A 19,455-nucleotide genomic window follows, 5' to 3' on the forward strand; every position below is an offset into this window, starting at 1 on the left:
CCATTTCAAAACTTGTCATTTTTGTTAAATACACTGCTCAAAAAAATAAAGGGAACACTTAAACAGCACAATGTAACTCCAAGTCAATCACACTTCTGTGAAATCAAACTGTCCACTTAGGAAGCAACACTGATTGACAATACATTTCACATGCTGTTGTGCAAATGGAATAGACAACAGCTGGAAATTATAGGCAATTAGCAAGACACCCCCAATAAAGGAGTGGTTCTGCAGGTGGTGACCACAGACCACTTCTCAGTTTCCTGGCTGATGTTTTGGTCACTTTTGAATGCTGGCGGTGCTTTCACTCTAGTGGTAGCATGAGATGGAGTCTACAACCCACACAAGTGGCTCAGGTAGTGCAGCTCATCCAGGATGGCACATCAATGCGTGCTGTGGCAAGAAGGTTTGCTGTGTCTGTCATCGTAGTGTCCAGATCATGGAGGCGCTACCAGGAGGCGGGCCAGTACATCAGGAGACGTGGAGAAGGCCGTAGGAGGGAAACAACCCAGCAGCAGGACTGCTACCTCCGCCTTTTTTGCAAGGAGGAGCAGGAGGAGCACTGCCAGAGCCCTGTAAAATGACCTCCTGCAGGCCACAAATGTGCATGTGTCTGCTCAAACGGTCAGAAACAGACTCCATGAGGGCCCGATGTCCACAGGCGGTGGTTGTACTTACAGCCCAACACCGTGCAGGATGTTTGGCATTTGCCAGAGAACACCAAGATTGGCAAATTCGCCACTGGCGCCCTGTGCTCTTCACAGATGACAGCAGGTTCACACTGAGCACATGTGGCAGTCTGGAGACGCCGTGGATAACGTTCTGCTGCCTGCAACATCCTCCTGCATGACCGGTTTGGCAGTGGGTCAGTCATGGTGTGGGGTGGCATTTCTTTGGGGGGCCGCACAGCCCTCCATGTGCTCGCCAGAGGTAGCCTGACTGCCATTAGGTACCGAGATGAGATCCTCAGACCCCTTGTGAGACCATATGCTGGTGCGGTTGGCCCTGGGTTCCTCCTAATGCAAGACAATGCTAGACCTCATGTGGCTGGAGTGTGTCAGCAGTTAATGCAAGAGGAAGGCATTGATGCTATGGACTGGCCCGCCCGTTCCCCAGACCTGAATCCAATTGAGTACATCTGGGACATCATGTCTCTCTCCATCCACCAATGCCACGTTGCACCACAGACTGTCCAGGAGTTGGCGGATGCTTTAGTCCAGGTCTGGGAGGAGATCCCTCAGGAGACCGTCCGCCACCTCACCAGGAGCATGCCCAGGCGTTGTAGGGAGGTCATACAGGCACGTGGAGGCCACACACTATTGAGCCTCATTTTGACTTGTTTTAAGGACATTACATTAAAGTTGGATCTGCCCGTAGTGTGGTTTACCACTTTAATTTTGAGTGTGACTCCAAATCCAGACCTCCATGGGTTGATAAATTTGATTTCCATTGATCATTTTTGTGTGATTTTGTTGTCAGCACATTCAACTATGTAAAGAAAAAAGTATTTAATAAGATAATAAGAATATTTCATTCATTCAGATTTAGGATGTGTTATTATAGTGTTCCCTTTATTTTTTTGAGCAGTGTAGAAAAATATGTTCGTCTTAACTTGGGAACAATTCATAATACTGTCTGCACACATGCTGTTTAGGACATATCATATAGGGCAGAGTTCCCAAACTGGCGGATTTTAAAAGACGGATTTAAAATTTAAAAAACAGTAAATCCATTCCACGTGATTAGAAGTTTTGGAAATCTGTTCCAAACTATTCCCGTGCATAAAAGAGAGATGTGATCGTGTAAATAATGAAAGGTTTGACATGATTATTTTAGTCAAATGTTATAACTGTTTGGCCACCTGACCATCCTTCATGAAGAAATTGTCCAGAGGCTGAATCGAGCCAATCACCTCTGGTAATTGCAACTTCTTCCAGAAGGGGGTGTACTAAAATCACTTGTTGGGGCAGCTGCAATGTATACTGAACAAAAATATAAATGCAACATGCAATATGTATTTTTTAATGTTCATATATGGAAATTGGTCTATTGAAATAAATGAATTAGACCCTAATCTATCGATCTCACATTACTGGGTATACAGATATGCATCTGTTGGTCAGGATATCTTTAAATGCTGTTTAATCAGCTTCTTCATATGCCACACCTGTCAGGTGGATGGATTATCTGTCAAAGGAGACATGATCACTAACGTATGTAAACAAAATTGACAAAAGCTTTTTGTGCATATGGAACATTTCTGGGATGTTTTTATTTCAGCTCATGACACATGGGACCAAGACTTTTCATGTTGCGTTTTATATTTTTGTTCAGTATACATTTTGGAGTATATAAAAATGGTGGAGCAACAATTTGGACCACAATATGCTATGAAAGTGACTATGTGGTGGCATCAGGTGATCATTCCAGACATTTGATAATGCCATTGGTAAAACATCTGTTCATTTGGCAGTTCTGCATTGGTTATCCCTGCTATATTGCTATGTGCGCATGTAGAAAAAATATCCCTGGATTATCTTGGAAAATGAGAAATGCTCACTAACAGGGATGTAAACAAATTTGTGCACAAAATTAGAGAGAAATTAGATTTTTGTGCATATTTCTGGGATCTTTTAATTCAGCTCATGAAACATGGGACCAACACTTTACAGGTTGTGTTTATATTTTTGTTCAGTGTCGCAGCACTACTGTATTTCATATGAGATTTGTCTGTGATTTATGTGACTGCTTAATCCAGCAGATGGTGCCCTGTCTGTCTTTTTGAGAATGTCTGTGCCACAGGCTGACACTACTCTCACCTACAAGGGAAAGAGAAGCTTGTGAAGGCATATCACTATTGATCCATAGGAATGTAACAGAATTTGGATGACAACATTTGATCAACATGATATCACTATTCCTCTCAGTTGAATCAAAAGTGTGTCTGATAACCTCAGGCAAATGACCTTACCACTCACTGCACACCTTTAGCACTGGTCATGGAATATTCATGAGGACATCAATAAATAAACTATAGTTGTTATTGAGGTGTTTAGACCTCAAACATTATAGACAGAGGGGCGGGGATATGTGGATATGATTGAATACTGGACAATGGTCACTATCTGGAATAAAAATCCTGGATAAAGTGCATATGTTGTGCATACAATATCCCTAACGACCCACTACACACATCAGCTATGTGGTCTGTTATCCAATTAAAAATAGACATTTGTAGATTGTTTTATTATTTGAGACTAATTTGGGTTAAAAGGGGAGATCATTTTTCACTAGTTTAGATTATCAGTAGGCTATCAAGCCATGATGGCCTATTAAATCTGAAAATAATGATTGCACACAATGCATCCTGACGAGGTCTTGTCAACTAATTGAATTGATTCAGCAATAGGAATACCATCGCATTGCTGGCACGTCAATGAATTGCCTTCACACCACATTCACCACAGTCCTGTGCACAATCGTAATGTGCGCTGCATGTCTTTTTGTTTGAAAGCCCTTTATATTATCATGGCTTTGCATTATGTTGACGTTGCTGCGAATATTGGCCCGCCAACCATGTGTTGCGCAGATGGGGCCAGTAGACCTACAAATAATGCACTACTCTGACGAGCAACAGAGTGGAAATACTCAGGATTACGGTTATAACTGCAAACATGGCCTAATCAACAAATCCACTCCTTTCAGAACTCAACATATCCTGTGCAGACCTTCAGCATAGGCGCTGTGCCAGTCATTTGGCACACGGGTGTGGATATATATGCCTCAGGAAAAACGCCTGACTACCGAATATGAAGTAAAGTTGCCTAAAATAATCAAAGGTGTAGATTACTGTGACTGGTTTATCCGATAGAAAAACATTTGTTTTATTTTTATATTCTAAGATGCATAGCTAGCAGCTTATTTGCCAAGGTGAAATATGGATCGTTCCTGTCCTCAACAACGTGTAGGCTATAACCTATAGGCCTACTAAAGCTTAAACATAACACATATTGATTGACGCACTGTCTTTGCCCCATAATCATTAAAAGTACTGTTTATGAAACGGTCTTAAAGTGTGTAAATGGACGGGAATCAAGTGAGACAAAGGAGTCTATAGGCGGAAATGTCAGGAATAAAATGTGACTTGTCTTGTGGGGCTTATGTTTTCATTTCGAAACAATCCATGTTTTTGCCGTGGGGTGTCGGGCTTTTCTCTAATAGATATTCAAACGCCATGCTCATTTCTCAGCATTTCTTTACAGCACACATGTATCCATGACAGTTTCCAACGCACTAAGCAAGAGCTAAAACAAATGAATGAAAGATTTTCACAACTTTTGTCTGTTTTCTATAAGGCTAAACACGTCTAATTGAAATCAAACATTTCTCAATTTGGCGAGACAAGTGACAAACACTTCGGTCAGAACATTTTATGATTTAATTTAACCTAATGTTTTGTGGCTTATTCGTTTCGCAATCGTAAATATTAGTAGGCCTAATGTATAACAATTTGGGTCTTTGGCAAAGTAATGCATCCAACTAAATACAAATCTTTTTTATTTTGTATTTCTCCAAATCGGGAACAGGTCACTGAAATGATCATTTCAGGATACAGAACATGATACATTTCGCATTAACACACCCCATACTACCTAGCCTAAAATGCTAATATCATGATTGGATTGGGGAAAGTTTGAATAATTCAGTAAATACGTTTATTCTATTGAAAAATGAATTTAACTGCAATTTAGTATTGTGGAACTATGCCTATGCTATGAAATGTGATCAATTTATTCCGAGTCTACCATTTACTTCTCATTAATATATTGCCAAAACTAACTCTGTCATTATAAATTGAATCAATAAATGGTAGCGTGCAATCCAGTTGGGCCACATGCATTGTTAGCCTATTTGTGGTAAACTTTCTTATAGCCTACAGTCCTATCACATGGCACTGTATCAATTGGCATCCCCAAAAGGAATGAATCGAATCAAAGTGTATTGGTCTCATACAGATTTACAGATGCACCGAAATGCTTGTGTTTCTAGCTCCAACAACTTTAATGCCTTTAAATACAAAACAATAAACACATAATCAAAACGTCCGGAATAGTGCATTAATTAACAAAATATTCAGACCCATTGACTTTTTCCACATTTGGCAAACTTAGTCTTATTTTCATTTATTTTCATTTTTATTTCACCTTTATTTAACCTGGTAGGCTAGTTGAGAACAAGTTCTCATTTGCAACTGCGACCTGGCCAAGATAAAGCATAGACATTTGACACACACAACAACACAGAGTTACACGTGGAATAAACAAAACATACAGTCAATAATACAATAGAAAAAAAGTAACCAAAAAGTCTATATACAGTGAGTGCAAATGAGGTAAGGTAAGGGAGTTAAGGCAATAAATAGGCCATGGTGGCAAAGTAATTATAATTTAGAAATTAAACACTGGAATGGTAGATGTGCAGAAGATGAATGTGCAAGTAAAGATACTGGGGTGCAAAGGAGCAAAATAAATAAATACAGTATGGGGATGAGGTAGATAGATGGGCTGTTTACAGATGGGCTATGTACAGGTGCAGTGATCTGTGAGGTGCTCTGACAGCTGGTGCTTAAAGCTAGTGGTGGAGATATGAGTCTCCAACTTCAGTGATTTTTGCAGTTCGTTCCAGTCATTGGCAGCAGAGAACTGGAAGGAAAGGCGACCAAAGGAGGAATTGGCTTTGGGGGTGACCAATGAGATATACCTGCTGGAGCACGTGCTACGAGTGGGTGCTGCTATGGTGAGTATGAAGTGAGGGCCAACCAACGAGAGCGTACAGGTCACAGTGGTGGGTAGTGTATGGGGCTTTGGTGACCAAACTGATGGCACTGTGATAGACTGCATCCAATTAGTTGAGTAGAGTGTTGGGGGCTATTTTATAAATGACATCGCTGAAGTCGAGGATCGGTAGGATGGTCAGTTTTACGAGGGTATGTTTGGCAGCATGAGTGAAGGATGCTTTGTTCCAATGTAGGAAGATTCGATTCTAGATTTAATTTTGGATTGAAGATGCTTAATGTGAGTCCGGAAGGAGAGTTTACAGTCTAACCAGACACCTAGGTATTTGTAGTTGTTCACGTATTCTAAGTCAGAGCCGTCCAGAGTAGTGATGCTGGACGGGCGGGTAGGTGCGGGCAGTGATCGATTGAATAGCATGCATTTCGTTTTATTTGCATTTAAGAGCAGTTGGAGGCCACGGAAAGAGAGTTGTATGGCATTGAAGCTCGTCTGGAGGTTAGTTAACACAGTGTCAAAAGAGTGGCCACATGTCTACAGAATGGTGTCGTCTGCATAGAGGTGGATCAGAGAATTACCAGCAGCAAGAGCTGCATCATTGATATATACAGAGAAGAGAGTCGGCCCTAGAATTGAACCCTGTGGCACCCCCATAGAGACTGCCAGAGATCCGGACAACAGGCCCTCCGATTTGACACACTGAACTCTATCAGAGAAGTAGTTGGTAAACCAGGCGAGGCAATCATTTGAGAAACCAAGGCTGTCGAGTCTGCCAATAAGAATGTGGTGATTGACAGAGTCGAAAGCCTTAGCCAGGTCGATGAATACGGCTGCACAGTAATGTCTCTTATCGATGGCGGTTATGATGTCGTTTAGGACCTTGAGCATGGCTGAGGTGCACCCATGACCAGCTCTGAAACCAGATTGCGTAGCGGAGAATGTACGGTGGGATTCGAAATGGTCGGTAATCTGTTTGTTAACTTGTAGCAGTTTGACTCTAGAGTGTAACCCCCTTTGAGGAGGGGGATGACCGCGGCAGCTTTCCAATCTTTGGGAATCTCAGACGATACGAAAGCGAAGTTGAACAGGCTAGTAATAGGGGCTTTGGTGGGTTGCTGTGGAGGGTGCCGTGCAGTTGACCGGGGTAGGGGTAGCCAGGTGGAAAGCATGGTCAGCCGTCGAGAAATGCTTATTGAAATTCTCAATTATAGTGGATTTATCGCTGGTAACAGTGTTTCCTAGCCTCAGAGCAATGGGAAGCTGGGAGGAGGTGCTCTTATTCTCCATGGACTTTACAGTGTCCCAGAACTTTTTTGAGTTTGTACTACAGGATGCAAATTTGTGTTTGAAAAAGCAAGTCTTAGCTTTCCTAACTGCCTGTGTATATTTGTTCCTAACTTCCCTGAAAAGTTGCACATCACAGGGGCTGGTCGATGCTGTTGCAGAATGCCACAGGATGTTTTTGTGCTGGTCAAAGGCAGTCAGGTCTGGAGTGAACCAAGGGATATATCTGTTCCTGGTTCAACATTTTGTGAATGGGGCATGCTTATTTAAGATGGTGAGGAAGGCACTTTTAAAGAATAACCAGGCATCCTCTACTGACGGGATGAAGATATGTCATTCCAGGATACCCCGGCCAGGTCGATTAGAAAGGCCTGCTCACAGAAGTGTTTTAGGGGCGTTTGACAGTGATGAGGGGTGGTTGTTTGTTCACAGACCCATTACGGATGCAAGCAATGAGGCAGTGCTCGCTGAGATCTTGATTGAAAACAGCAGAGGTGTATTTGAAGGGCGAGTTAGGATGATATCTATGAGGGTGCCCGTGTTTACGGATTTGGGGTTGTACCTGGTGGGTTCATTGATAATTTGTGTGAGATTGAGGGCATCAAGCTGAGATTGTAGGATGGCTGGGGTATTACGCATGTCCCAGTTTAGGTCACCTAGTAGCACGAGCTCAGAAGATAGATGGGGGGCAATCAATTCACATATGGTGTCAAGGGCACAGCTAGGGGCAGAGGGTCGTCTATAGCAAGCGGCAACAGCGAGAGACTTGTTTCTGGAAAGGTTAATTTTTCGAAGTAGAAGCTCGAATTGTTTGGGTACAGACCTGAATAGTAAGACAGAACTTTGCAGAATATCTTTGCAGTAGATTGCAACACCGCCCCCTTTGGCAGTTCTATCTTGGCGGGAAATGTTATAGGTAGGGATGGAGATTTCAGGGGTTTTGGTGGTTTTCCTAAGCCAGGATTCAGACACGGCTAAGACACCATGGTTGGCAGTAAAACACACTTAGTGAGTAGGCTTCTAATGTTAACATGCATGAAACCAAGGCTTTTACGGTTCCAGAAGTCAACAAATGAGAGCACCTGGGGAGTAGGAGTGGTGCTAGACACTGCAGGACCTGGATTAACCTCTACCTCACCAGAGGAACAGAGGAGAAGTAGGATAAGCGTACGGCTAAATGCTATACGAACTGGCCGTCTAGCACGTTCGGAACAGAGAGTTAAAGGAGCAGGTTTCTATTCTAGAATGGAATAAATGGTTTCCCCCCCTAATTAATCTACACACAATACCCCATAATGAGAAAGTGAAAACAGGTTTTAGAAATGTTTGCAAATGTATTAAAAATGAAAACAAAATAACGAAATATTGCATTTACATAAGTATTCAGACCCTTTACTCAAGTACTTTGTTGAAGCACCTTGAGCAGCGATTAGAGCCTCAAGTCTTCTTTGGTATGACGCTACAAGTTTGGCACACCTGTATTCTTCTCTGCAGATCCTCTCAAGCTCTGTCAGGTTGGATGGGGAGCGTCGCTGGACAGCAACTTTCAGGTTTCTCCAGAGATGTTTAAGTCCGGGCTCTGACTGGGTAACTCAAGGACATTCAGAGACTTGTCCCGAGGCCACTCCTGCGTTGCCTTGCTTTTGGTCGTTGTCCTGTTGGAAGGTGAAGCTTCGCCCCAGTCTGAGGTACTGAGCGCTCTTGAGCAGGTTTTCATCAAGGATCTCTCTGTACTATGCTCTATTTATCTTTCCCATGATTCTGACAAGTCTCCCAGTCCCTGCTGCTGAAAAACAACCCTATAGCATGATGCTGCCACCACCATAAGGATTGTGCCAGGTGTCCTCCAGACGTGACACTTGGCATTGAGGCCAAAGTGTTCAATCTTGGTTACATCAGACCTGAGAATGTTGTTTCTCATGGTCTGAGAATCCTTTAGGTGCCTTTTGGCAAACTCCAAGCGGGCTGTCATGTGCCTTTTACTGAGGAGTGGCTTCGGTCTGGCCATAAAGGCCCGAATGGTGGAGGTTCTCCCATCTCCATAGTGGAACTCTGGAGCTCTGTCAGAGTGACCATCAGGTTCTTGGTCAATTTCCTGACCAAGGCCCTTCTCCCTCGGCTGCTCAGTTTGGCCGTGCAGCCAGCTCTAGGAAGAGTCTTAGTGGTTCCAAGCTTCTTCCATTTAAGAATGATGGAGGCCACTTGGGGACCTTCAATTTTACAGAAATGTTTTGGTACCCTTCCCCAGATCTGTGCCTCGACATAATCCTGTCTCTGAGCTCTTTGGACAATTCCTTCAACCTCATGGCTTGGTTTTTGCTCTGACATGCACTGTCAGCTGTGGAACCTTATATAGACGTGTGTACCTTTCCAAATCATGTCCAATCAATTTAATTTACCACAGGTAGACTCCAATCAAGTTGTAGAAATATCTCAAGGATGATCAATGGAAACAGGATGCACCTGAGCTCATTTTCGAGTCTAATAGCAAAGGGTCTGAATACTTATATAAATAAGGTATTTCTGTTTTTTATTTGAATAAATTTGCAAACATTTCTGAAAACCTGTTTTGGCAATATATATATATATATATATATTTATTGTACCAGTCAAAAGTTTGGACACACCTACTCATTCAAGGGTTTTTCTTTATTTATAATTTTTTCTAGTAGTAAAGACATCAAACTATGAAGTAACCCATATGGAATCATGTAGTCAACAAAAATGTGTTAAACAAATCAACATTTATTTTAGATTCTTGACAGTAGTCACCCTTCGCCTTGGTGACAGCTTTGCATACTCTTGGCATTCTCTCAACCAGCTGCATGAGGTAGTCACCTGGAATGCATTTCAATTATCAGGTGTTTCTTGTTAAAAGTTAATTTGTGTAATTTCTTTCCTTCTTAATGCGTTTGAGCCAATCAGTGTTGTTATGGCAAGGTAGGAGTGGTAAACAGAATATAGCCCTATTTGGTAAAATACCAAGTCCATATTATTGCAAGAACAGCTCAAATAAGCAAAGAGAAACGACAGTCCATCATTACATTAAGTCAATCCGGAACATTTCAAGAACTTTGAACGTTTCTTTAAGTGCAGTTGCAAAAATCATAAAGCGCTATGATGAAACTTGCTCTCATGAGGACCACCACAGGAAAGGAAGACCCAGAGTTACCTATGCTGCAGAGGATAAATTCATTAGAGTTACCAGCCTCAGAAATTGCAGGCCAAATAAATGCTTCACAGAGTTCAAGTAATAGACACATCTCAACATCAACTGTTCAGAGGAGACTGTGAATCAGGCCTTCATGGTTGAATTGTTGCAAATAAAGCACTACTAAAGGACACCAATAAGAAGAAGACACTTGCTTGGGCCAAGAAACACAAGCAATGGACATTAGACCAGTGGAAATCTGTCCTTGATGAGTCCAAATTTGAGATTTTGGTTCCAACTGCCGTGTCTTTGTGAGTCGCAGAGTAGGTGAACGGATGATCTGGGCATTTGTGGTTCCCACCGTGAAGCATGGAGTAGGAGGTGTGATGGTGTGGGGGTGCTTTTCTGGTGACACTATCTGTGATTTATAATTCAAGGCACACTTAACCAGTATGGCTACCACAGCATTCTGCAGCGAAACACCAACCCATCTGGTTTGCGCTTAGTGGGACTTTCATTTGTTTTTCAACAGGAAAATGACCCAAAACACACTTCCAGACTGTGTAAGGGCTATTTGACCAATACGGAGAGTGATGGAGTACTGCATTAGATGACCTGGCCTCCACAATACCCCACCTCAACCCAATAGAGAGGTTTTGGGATGAATTGCACCGCAATGAAGGAAAAGCAGCCAACAAGTACGTACTCAGCATATGTGGGAACTCCTTCAAGGCTATTGGGAACGCATTTCAGTTGAAGCTGTTTGAGAGAATGCCAAGAATGTGCAAAGCTGTCATCAAGGCAAAGGATGGCTATTTTGAAGAATTTCAAATATAAAATATATTTGGATTTGTTTAACACTTTTTTCTTTACTACATGATTTCATAGTTTTGATGTCTTCACTATTATTTTACAATGTAGTTGAGTATCTGCAGCATCAGCATTTACATTGTCTAGCTGGAGAATCCGACGCCTCACAAGTCCTCAACTGGCAGCTTCATTAAATAGTACCCACAAAACACCAGTCTCAACATCAACAGTGAAGAGGCGACTCCGGGATGCTGGCCTTCTAGGCAAAGTTGCAAAGAAAAATCCATATCTCAGAATGGCCAATAAAAAGAAAAGATTAAGATGGGCAAAAGAACACACACTGGATAGAGGAACTCTGCCTACAAGGCCAGCATCCCGGAGTCGCCTCTTCACTGTTGACATTGAGACTGGTGTTTTGCGGGTACTATTTAATGAAGCTGCCAGAACACAGAGGAACTCTGCCTAGAAGGCCATTTTGAGCCTGTAATCGAACCCACAAATGTTGATGCTCCAGATACTCAACTAGTCTAAAGAAGGCCAGTTTTATTGCTTCTTTAATCTGAACAACAGTTTTCAGCTGTGCTAATGTAATTGCAAAAGGGTTTTCTAATGATCATTTAGCCTTTTAAAATGATAAACTTGGATTAGCTAACACAAAGTGCCATTGGAACACAGGAGTGATGGTTGTACGCCTATGTAGATATTCCATAAAAAATCTGCCGTTTCCACCTGCAATAGTCATTTACAAAATTAACAATGTCTACACTGTATTTCTGACCAATTTTAATGCACAAAAAAAATGTTTTTCTTTAAAAAAAGGACATTTCTAAGTGACCCCAAACTTTTGAACAGTACACATATATATATATATATATATATATATTGGTATGTATGGACAGTATGTATAAATAAAGCTTGATTTGATTCGAATATATAAAAAGAAAAGGTGTATACAGCAGTAGTTATATAGGATGAGACATGACTAGAATTTACTATATACATATAAAGTGGGAAACAGCATGTAAACATTATTGAAGTGACCAGTGTTCAATGGGGCAGCAGTCTCTAAGGTTCAGGGTAAAAGTACTGGGTGGTTGCCGGCTAGTAACAATGACTAAGGTTCAAGGCAGGAAACTGGGCAGAGACCGGCTAATGGTGAATGTATGGTCTGGAGATAGAAGCTGTTTATCTCTTGGCACAAGCTTTGATGCACCTGTACTGTCTCTGCCTTCTAGATGGTAGTGGGGTGAACTGGCCATGGCTCTGGTGGCTGAGGCCTTTGTTGGCCTTCTTGGCCTTCCTGTGACATTTGGCACTGTAGATGTCCTGGAGGGCAGGCAGTGTGCCCCCGGTGATATGTTAGGTTGACCAGGCTGTAGGATGGTGCAGTTGCCATACCAGGCGGTGATGCAGCTCAACAGAATGCTCTTGATGGTGCATCTGTAGAGGTTTGTGAGGGTCTTAGGGGCCAACCTGTCAGTGTGGAGGGACATTTTCAGGTCCTCAATGATGTGCATGCTGAGGAACTTGAAGTTTTTGACCCTCTTCACAGCCCCGTCAATGTGGATGGGGCGTGTTCTCTTTCCTGTCATGTAGTTCACGATCAGCTCCTTCGTTTTGTTGACGTTGAGGGAGAGGTTATTTTCCTGGCACCATTCCGCCAGGGCTCTCACCTCCTCCCTGTAGGCTGTCTCGTATTTGTTAGTAATCAGGCCTACCCATGTTGTGTCATCAGCAAACTTGATGATTGAGTTGGAGACCTGCGTGACAACGCAGTCATGAGTGAACAGGGAGTACAGGAGGGGGCTGAGCATGAACCACTGTGGAGCCCCTGTATTGAGGATCAGCGTGGCTGAGGTGTTGTTGCCTACCTTCAACACCTGGGGTCGGCCAGTCAGGAATAGGACCCAGTTGCACAGGGCAGGGTTCAGACCCAGGGCCCTGAGCTTAAAGATGAGCTTGGACTAATATGTAATTATCATTATCATGTCATTTCTATCATGTAAAAAGCAGAATGTAAAATAAACCATAACTGCCCCCTCTCTTCTCTCCCCCTCTGTAAACATAGCCTATAGAAAATGTGAGATATTAGAGATAACATGCAGATGAGTAAAATAGGCTAGACTTACTTTATATTTATGACATGCATTACATTCCCAAATCTGTGCCCAGTTCAGCACTGAAGTCTGCATGGTTTCCATGAACTTCGTGCCAAAGTTCTCCTACACCCCCTCCCCCATGATATTCCTTGGTTGTCTGTTTTCTTAAAGTGTATTCGGGGAAGTGTTGAGGGGGCGGATAGTTTTGATTTTCCTTGCATCATGCTTAGCCAATAATGTTGAGGGGTCTGTTGTGCACATCTCAGCTGGCAGACATTTAAAAAGGAGACAGTCCGGCGCTGCAGCATTTTGTATTGAAACTCCAGCCGCTTTCTATGGAATCGCTAACGACTCCAGACTCCCACCAACGCGCGCCCCGTCTGCAGTACTACAGTCTCCACCATTAGCTGCCTATTGCCTCGGGAGATTTCATAAAAACACCCACCACAGATCATTTCATTTGCGGCTACTTGGAGCTTTTGACAGGTGAGTGAAGTGAAGTTCAACGCTTAACATCTGAGAAAGTATGTGCGTAAAACTTGGGCATGTTATCGAATTAGGTTCCTTATCATGTCACACGTGGTATGTATACCTATTCTGTCGTTAGAATACATATCTCAATGATTGTTGTAGACTATTGTAAATATACATGTGAAATTAAATGATTACTTTCATGCATAAAGATAGTTTTTCTTTAAACGGTTTTACTAAATGGCTTTCGCCTTATAACTATACCGCAAAATCCAGAAAATATACATTTGTATTCTGATAGCTTTTATCTTCTTTCTGGTTTGACGATTGAGTTGGGTAATGTGGACTATATTGTGAATGTAAAAACAAGAAAATAAATATGTTAATTAAAGGCAATGTTTAATGTTTCTATTCCTCTTAAATCGCAAGTTATGTGTAATGTTTCGTGAGGCAGACGAGAAAGCCCATGCATTAATTACGCAGCGTAAATCTGGGTTGTTGTTTAACAACAAATATTAAAATGCTAGGCTATGGATGATGATTCAACCTTCACGTATCTTTCCTGTTCAAGGATGGCCAGATCGGCGCGTATCCTCTGTGGCATGGTTTTCGTCCTTGGGCTGCTGTCATCTCCAGTGGATTCCAAAAGGATCAGGGGCTCCCAAGGCGCCATCCCTCATCCTGACAAAAACAACCCAAACGAATCGGAGCAGCAACCACAGACACCGCAGGCGGGCTCTGGTTCCCGCGGGCGGGGAAAGAGCTCTGCTGCACCGGCTGAGGAGGTGCTGGAGTCCAGCCAAGAAGCGTTGCATGTCACCGAGCGCCGCTATCTGAAACGCGACTGGTGCAAGACCCAGCCACTCAAACAGACCATCCACGAGGAGGGCTGCATCAGCCGCACCATCATTAACAGGTTCTGCTACGGACAGTGTAATTCTTTTTACATCCCCAGACATGTCCGCAGGGAAGAGGGAGCCTTCCAGTCTTGTTCATTCTGCAAGCCGAAACGATTTACAACCATGACCTACACTTTGAACTGCCCGGACCAGCAGCCGCCCACCAAGAAGAAGCGCATCCAGCGCGTAAAGCAGTGCCGCTGCATATCCATAGAATTGGACTAGCCATGTGGTATGATTGACCCGGATGCAGCCAATAAGTCTGCTCATCAAACCGCTATTGGATTGCTCACATGAACGAAAAAACCCATATGACTGACTGGGAGCATATTTCCCTCTTCCAAATATGGGAAAATGTTCAATCTGCAAGGAAAGTAATACATTAAATGTGCATCCCATGTTATATATAGGCTTGTGTAGATAGGCCTATACGTGGGCATACTATTTTGTAAACAAAGCCTGCTGTACCATATACTTTTATGTGTCAAATGTTGTATTAATCAAATTCCAATAGCAGCCTGTGGCAAGCAACGTTTCATGGTATAATAACATGGAATGAACACAACAAGCTGCCGATTGACTTGTAACCAAGCGCACGGCTTTTCCAACCTCCGCAAATAGGACTGCAGAACCGTTTCACAGAGGATGTTTACACTCTTTTGGACAGAAACATCCTTAGGCAATCACAACACATTTCAATGGAAGGGAATATGACGGACAATGCATTTAAATAATGGTTGAAGACTAGTTTCCACTATGTGGAATTTGAAGATAAGTGACGACTATTTAATGTGGCAAGAATGCTCCACTGATTTGTGACTCCAATGTTTATATAGCCTAGTGGAGAAAAGATAGCTTTTGTAAAGTATGCTAGGCCCATACCTATGTTCCACGCTATAAATCGAAACAAACAAAATGTTTGTATTAGTTTGACATTTAAATAAAAATGGTCGATGTTCACTGAATGTATAAAACATTATGAACACCTGCTCTTTCCATGACATACTGACCAGGTTAATCCAGGTGAAAGCTATGATTCCTTATTGATGTCACTTGTTAAATCCACTTCAATCTGTGTAGATGAAGGGGAGGAGACAGGTTAAAGAATGATTTTTAAGCCTTAAGACAATTCTGTTTGTTTGCCATTCACAAACTATTTAGGTGCCTTTGAACAGGGTATGGAGGTGACAGGGGCACCAGTTTGTTTCAAGAACTGCAAAGCTGCTGGGGTTTTCACGCTCAACAGTTTCCCATGTGTAATCAAGAATGGTCCAACACCCAAAGGACATCCAGCCAACTTGACACAACTGTGGGAAGAATTGGAGGGGGATGGGGTGCAACTCAATATTAGGAAGGTGTTCTTAAAGTTTTGTACACTCCGTGTACATAATTGTTTATTATGCTATAGATGGAAGCGTTTCTTTTAGTTTTAAAATGTTATTCATACACCAATTGTATATGCAACCGGTTTGATAATTATATCAAAGCAAGTGATCCACAAAACAAAATAAACAGTTATTGACATTGATGCAGTGTTCACTGAACGTGCTTGTTTTTTTTGTTCACATTCATTGTCTGAAAGTTGCAGTAAAATAACCCACACCCAAACGGCAAAGACTCCCAATTTCATACAGAACATTTTATGCATCAGGTTAACCCGAAACACCAAATAAAAGCATCCTCTCCAGCGATGGGGTTATTTCCTTGTTGCTTGGAGCCAACCTCTTGCTGGGACCTTTATACGTTCCTTAGACCTCTGGACAGCTTACATTTCGTCGTAAAACGAATATCATTTATGAGGAAAGACCACAAGAAACGCAATTACATGTCAGGCACAACAACCTTCTCAAGAACCCCATTGAAACGATGTTATCAGAGTTTACAATAGCCTCTACCTCGGCTCACAGCCACAGGCCCATGTCTTTCTGTGGACAATCTGACGCTAAACCGGGCTATGACGAATTTGTAAAACCATTGCTGCATTACTATTTTTTTGTTCAGACAGTGTACTGTAGATGGTTCTCTACACGGTTCTCTAAAAATAAATACATCAATCAATAGCCCTTCGGTAAAAATGTAATACCGGGCCGAGTTTTCTTCATCAAATCTTTATTGTCCAGTTGTTTAGCCTCGTGCGCATTTGGCAAATGGTCATTTGCCACCCCATGCGTAAAAAATACATCTGCTTGGAAATGCAAGGTTTTAGGCTAAGAACATATCAGTTGCCTCGCTTTTCTTCGATTTAGCCTTGCCATGCCTTCACTGTACTTAATGTAGTGCCGAATAATCAAGTTTGCGGCCAATTGTACGCAAATACACAAGTCATGTTTTCAGGGAAATTCATTGTTTCTATCCATTTCTATCCATTTAACTTAGGTCTACTTTCTCCCATTATTATCGCGCTTTCTAACAGGTTTCAATTATTCATTCATAATGAAAAGATGCATTTTGAGAGGAACAGGTGCAATTTAATAAATAATTGCGCATAAATTAATAATATATATTAATGAAACAATTTGGCTACTTGAGTCATTGTAATGAACATATTTTCACCTTTATTTAGTTACTGCATCATTACTGAGCCTGAACGTTAAGCCTATTAGGGGGTGCTGAAAGTAGAGAAACAATTGACAAGGATGCTTAAACGTTCCTTTCCAACGCTGCAAAGTTCCTCATCTATAGAATCCAGTTAAGACTTCGGTGACTGAAATGTTGTGAGGTTTGTGGTGTCTGTCATCTATTTCTTTGACCAAGCGCAAATTATTTATTTTACGATAAACATGTCAAAAAACGTGGAAACATATATCGGCCTGTAACTAAATGAACCAATTTACATTATATATAGGCCTTCATAATATTTAACTTCAAGCCTACTAATTTGGTTTTGAAAAAAAAATGTAAAGTAAACAGACAATTTGCAATTGTAAGATTGTGAAAACTCTTCAAGCAAAATAATGGCACATTCAATGATTATGAAACAACTATGTTATATTTTACACTCAATAGGTTCTGACAGGGGTGAAGTATACACATGGCTTGATATGAGTAATCGTTTCTATTTTTAAACAAAGTACAAATGTTCTTGATTTAAATAAATCAAAAGGCAATATATTTAGCCAAATGATACTCTCCCTATCAGTTTGGATCAGGTATGAAACAAGATCATCTGGGGTTAAATGAATAAGGCTCTACATAATATGTCACATCCAAATGAAAGTAAACACATCTTTCACCTGACTACTGAGCCATTCATGTATCCTCTTCAAGCTAAGGGTAGGAAACAAATAATACACAAAAATACAGCCTCAAAGAGGCTGTATTTTTAACAGTTAATGTTTTGGCATAAAATAAATCTTTCACATCTTCCAGAGTTAAATTACAAATATTTTGTTAAATAAATATAATATAGTTTTCTCTAAAAACTCGAAATGGATGATGCAATTTTAATTGCAACATTAATTCATAAATGTTCTTATCATAGCACGCAAGCCATAGAATTGCATAGGAGTTGAGGTGTAAAAAAAGTGCAATACATTTGATGAATAAGTACCATTCTGAGAAGAACAGGGGATGTAGCTTAGCTACTAAATACAGCTGATGCAAGAAGGAAAGTGCTTAGAATTGTGACATACATATGTCATGAACGACATTCATTGGGAACAACTAACGGTTCTATCATATACACTTAAAAAATGTGTCAGGGCAGCCATACTCAGAAGACCTGTTGCTTTTCTCAGCGTAGCTTATAGCAGGGTTGTTTGTTCATCTCAGAGCGCGATGTCTGACTCGGGGGATGAGAGCAAAGCATTGCTGCCAAGGTCTGGCATTCTCTGGCTATCACCCAGGAGGGGTCAGTCTGGTGCAGTGAGAAAGTTAACACCGTTACATCCAGTTTCTACCGTCTGACCAGGACCCACATCGCTATGCCTTCAACAGGACTCTCAGTCCAATAAAGACTACTGATTCTCTTCATAATACAACATCAGTCTCTGCTCATATGAAAACAAACACCATATGAACTGCATTTACAAGACACACTTCAAAAATGGGCCACAGCAGATGAATAGCTATTCTCCACATGATAGCATTGTATATTGCTTTCATATTCTGAATCATTGTTAGAATAACAACTCCTGAATGTCTTACTCATTCAATCGTAATAGTTTCTCTGAGTGAACATCACCTGGTAGCCATATCTGCTGACATAGCCCAACAACAATGAGGCCTTCTCAGTTATTTTTGATGTATTTATTGTATTTGTATAACCTAGCTACAATGCATTGCATTATGTCATCAAGATGTGTGATGCTGTCCTTAAAGAAACCCAGACTGGGGAATGAATGTAGGTCCTCAGCTCCAGGAAGCCTAGCGGTCAGGGGCCAGGGCCCTACCTAGACTTAGCAGTCGGCATATCTACAGCAGGGTGTCAGGCAGACAGGTTCCTATTTCCCATGGTGTAAGTGGTCTGGATGGTAGTCCTAGGGATACACAGTGATGGAAGCCACACAAGGTGCCTCTCATCTGGGAACGAGGTTGAGGTGAAAGAGGGGTGCCCCATGGAGAGTGGTGGAGATGGTCCAGTCAGTAGGGACGGTAGAATGGGCCGTAGTAGAGAGGTCCACAGCGTGGGGACACGGAGGGCTATATGAGGTATGATGTTGGGTAAGAGGCAGGTGGTGAAGGCGAGAAGTGGCGAAGCCAGCAGACTTTCCCCATCTGCCATCTCTCTCCACTTCCTCTCTCCACTCTGTCCTTCAATGGTCATCCTCTTCAGCTGGAGGACACGCTGGCTTCCTTCTGACGCAGTCTCTCTTTCTATTGACAGAGGAGAAAAAGGGATAGCTGAGATTTAAAGCATTGTGTTATATGATATGATCCACCATGATCGACTGTGTTAGTAGCCAAGGTAATAGCAACCATGTTACTGATCAAAATATTTGAGGGAGGTT

The 19,455-nt window shown here is 41.9% G+C and overlaps 2 protein-coding genes across 3 annotated transcripts in view; one reads left to right on the forward strand and one right to left on the reverse strand.

Moving 5' to 3' along the window:
- Positions 1 to 13,403: 13,403 nt before the first annotated feature.
- Positions 13,404 to 16,034, forward strand: LOC118362452 (gremlin-1-like). Its single transcript, XM_035742792.1, has 2 exons — positions 13,404 to 13,622; positions 14,179 to 16,034. Exon 2 carries the CDS (start codon positions 14,180 to 14,182, stop codon positions 14,729 to 14,731), a length of 552 nt encoding a protein of 183 aa, XP_035598685.1. The 5' UTR covers positions 13,404 to 13,622; position 14,179; the 3' UTR covers positions 14,732 to 16,034.
- Positions 16,035 to 17,035: 1,001 nt separating this feature from the next.
- The window catches only part of LOC118362453 (formin-like), a 66,662-nt gene continuing 64,242 nt past the window's right edge, over positions 17,036 to 19,455 (reverse strand). For both annotated transcript variants that reach the window (XR_008086205.1, XM_035742794.2), the window contains exon 17: positions 17,036 to 19,321. Coding sequence is in view for 1 of the 2 variants with exons in the window: in XM_035742794.2 (XP_035598687.2) it covers positions 19,277 to 19,321 (45 nt within the window). In the remaining variant the exon portion in view is untranslated. The remainder of the gene's footprint in view (positions 19,322 to 19,455) is intronic.

The sequence above is a fragment of the Oncorhynchus keta genome, chromosome 29 (assembly GCF_023373465.1).
Source record: "Oncorhynchus keta strain PuntledgeMale-10-30-2019 chromosome 29, Oket_V2, whole genome shotgun sequence".
Taxonomy (NCBI): Eukaryota; Metazoa; Chordata; class Actinopteri; order Salmoniformes; family Salmonidae; genus Oncorhynchus; species Oncorhynchus keta.

Coding starts and splice junctions, on each gene's coding strand:
- LOC118362452 (XM_035742792.1), top strand. CDS start 14,180: ATGGCCAGATCGGCGCGTATCCTCTGTGGCATGGTTTTCGTCCTTGGG.